This window comes from Solanum stenotomum, chromosome 2 (assembly GCF_019186545.1).
Source record: "Solanum stenotomum isolate F172 chromosome 2, ASM1918654v1, whole genome shotgun sequence".
Taxonomy (NCBI): domain Eukaryota; kingdom Viridiplantae; phylum Streptophyta; class Magnoliopsida; order Solanales; family Solanaceae; genus Solanum; species Solanum stenotomum.
The window spans coordinates 74,797,458-74,800,310 of record NC_064283.1 but is presented as its reverse complement, the minus strand read 5'-3'; the positions used below and the strand labels follow the sequence as shown (position 1 = coordinate 74,800,310).

General features: G+C 36.8%; 1 protein-coding gene across 3 annotated transcripts; it reads right to left on the bottom strand.

Moving 5' to 3' along the window:
* Positions 1 to 6: 6 nt before the first annotated feature.
* LOC125856429 (uncharacterized) lies at positions 7 to 2,152 on the bottom strand. Of its 3 annotated transcripts, none has more exons than XM_049535976.1 (2): positions 1,840 to 2,152; positions 7 to 1,160 (listed from the first exon to the last, which is right to left on the bottom strand). In XM_049535976.1, the coding sequence occupies exon 2, from the start codon at positions 1,156 to 1,158 to the stop codon at positions 37 to 39; it is 1,122 nt and encodes a 373-aa protein (XP_049391933.1). In that variant the 5' UTR covers positions 1,159 to 1,160; positions 1,840 to 2,152; the 3' UTR covers positions 7 to 36. The 3 variants fall into 3 exon arrangements, with proteins under 3 accessions (XP_049391933.1, XP_049391934.1, XP_049391935.1); XM_049535977.1 differs by lacking the exon at positions 1,840 to 2,152 and adding an exon at positions 1,803 to 1,823; XM_049535978.1 differs by lacking the exon at positions 1,840 to 2,152 and adding an exon at positions 1,316 to 1,336.
* Positions 2,153 to 2,853: the final 701 nt, after the last annotated feature.

Sequence of the window (2,853 nt, the reverse complement as noted above, 5' to 3'; positions counted from 1 at the left end):
TATGGTGGTTCACCTACATTTACAAGTTGGCCATTGCTATAACTGAGGAACTGAGAAGAATAAGCATCCATTATCCCAGTGTAGTCTGATCTCCATTCCAACCTGAAGTTTCTTCCCTCTAATGATTTTTCCCCATTTTCCAATGAGATTATAGTAACTCCCCCGCCATCTCAACTTCATCAAATAGGTATCACCAGTGTCATCATCTCGAGCATTAATATTCATCTGATGTTCATTTCTCAGTTGTTCTCTGGCTTGCTGTGACCAGTAAAAAAGAATATGATCTTCAACAGCCTTACCGGGCAAAGTAAGAAATGGATGATTGGTATCCACATCAGACAATGTAAGTGCCTTCTTAATAGGCCAGTTATCCATCGCCGAGGCTGTGGCAACATACCGCTCCTGGGGAACTGAGAAGAACAAGCATTCATTTGCCCAGCGCAATCTGATCTCTTTCCCAACACCAAGTCCCTTCTGCCGAATTATTGCTCCCCATTTCCCAATAAGGTTATAGTAATTCCCCCTCCACTTAAATTTCATTATATAACCTTCGCCAGTATCATAATCTCGGGAATTTACATTCACATGCTCCTCCTTCCTCAGCTGTTCTTGTTGCTGAGGTGTCCAATGCACAAGGATATGATCCTCAACTAATCGACGCGGCAGAGGGAGAAATGGATGATTGGTGTCCACATCAGAGAGTGTCAAGATCTTCTTAATGGGCCAATGGTCCTGCACTACTGGTGCTGCAACCATCCGAATTGGTGGGACAGCAACAATCTGCTGCTGTGGGACCGAGAAGTGCAAGCACCCATTTTCCCAACGTATTTTAATCTCTTGCCCTACATCAAGTCCTTTCCCTCGTACAACTCTGCCCCACTTACCAATCAGATTGTAATAGCTTCCCCGCCATTTCAACTTCATCACATACATCTCACCTGTATCATCATCTCGGGCATTAAAATCTACTTGGCCTTGGGCTCTCAAATGCTCCTGTTGTTCTGTTGTCATATGCAACACAATGTGGTTCTCCACTTGTTGCCGAGACAAAGTGAGGAATGGATGAGTGATATCTACATCAGACAATGTCAGAGCCTTTTTGATAGGCCAATGATCCTGCATTTGGGGTACACAGCTGTAGATCGCTGCTCTTTTCATTCCTACAACAACCACAGATAAGAATCAAATTATAATGTTAAAAAATTATCAACAACAGCCTAAATTGCAAGGCTAATAACACAAATAAATCTGACGAGCAACATTTCAATCATGTATGCCCTTAACCCAAACTCGTTAGGGAATTTAGAGGATTTACCTTAATTAGACAACTTTTACAGCCTACCGCACCCTCCTTTACTCCCCTCAAAATTTAATCAAGTACGTGAATAGATTCAAACATACATCACGCTAACGACAAAATCATTTTGTACAAAAACTCTCACTTGATCATTAATTTAACATAGTAGCAAGACAGAGAATATATGGACAAACTTAAAATCAATTACTAATTGTTTCAGACCTAGTTAAAAATTAGATAACTGGAAAAGAAACATTTCTGTTTCAGACAAGAAAAGCTCACTGCTTTGAGACCAAAACCCAGTACAGCTACTCCTACTACTACCACTAAGCCTTAATTCCAAATTCATTGGGTCTGATATGTAAATCCTCAAATACCCATTCAAATCTAACACCAAACATGCCCCCCAAAAAAAGAAAAAAACTTGAATGAAAATATATAAAGTCAATGATAAGAATCTTGTTTTGCTACATTAATCAATTCATAAAGGCATCAGCTTTGATACTTAGCCAAGAAAAACAAAGGTGATTCTAAGTTGTTACCAAAGTGGCACTAAGCTGAAGAAAACAAAACACGTTGGGTAGCTGAGAAAGAGATAGTTATTGGGGATGAGGTTAAGTGTGTGTGTATATATATATTAGAGGAAAAAGTGAATCTTGGATCACAAGGGTTTGGAGGGCCAACAAGAAATAGTATGATGAACAACACATTTGATGAGAAGGAAAAGCATGTGAGTAGCGGTTTGAATTGGGAGAAAAATAGAGGTAAGAACGCAAATTGTCATGTCTTGATGATTGTGAATGGTGGGTGATTGATGCTTTGTGTGAAAGAAGAAACAACAAAAGAGGGTCATTGGCCGACCCAATTGGTGTGATTAGGTATTTTACACAAAATACCTCCATTTTACTACTCCTTCAACTTTAGTTGTTGGGTCCTTCAATTTTTTTATTTCTTTCTTTTTATAAACAAATAAATAAGTAAACACAAATCAATTATTTACTAAAATTTTAGCGGTTTAGTTGATTGACAATTCCTTCCCCATTACTTCTTTTCCTATCACAATTTTTGTTTAAAAAAAGATATATTGTTTGACCAAATTTTATTTTGAAATCGACATTTTATAATTCAAAATTAAATATTTAAATAAAATTTCAACTTAAAATTAATCTGATTTTACATTATTAATTTTTAATCATGTCCAAACGAGTCCTTAGTTTCTATTATCTTGTGGAAGTATTTTTTTTTAACTAGTCATGACAATTGACAAGTAAATACATGTGTTATGACATCGTTTTTTTCTCAAAATTGTCTTTATGGGTCTCGTAGTATGAGAAAAATAAATAAAAGCCCCCCTCTCTTCAGTCTTTGGAATTTCTTCTTCGTTGTCGTTCTTTTCCATCACCCCTATTTGAGACTTTCCCAGTATTCCCCTCCTACCAACTTATAAAAATTTCAGATACAAAAATTGATCTCATAATTTAGTTTTCCTCAATGATTTTAGAATCAATTTCGATAATAGCAAGATTCAATTGTCGTGACCAGCACCCAAACTAATC

Bases quoted from the DNA above. Each gene is read 5' to 3' on its own strand.
- LOC125856429 (XM_049535976.1), bottom strand. From the start codon at position 1,158: ATGAAAAGAGCAGCGATCTACAGCTGTGTACCCCAAATGCAGGATCAT.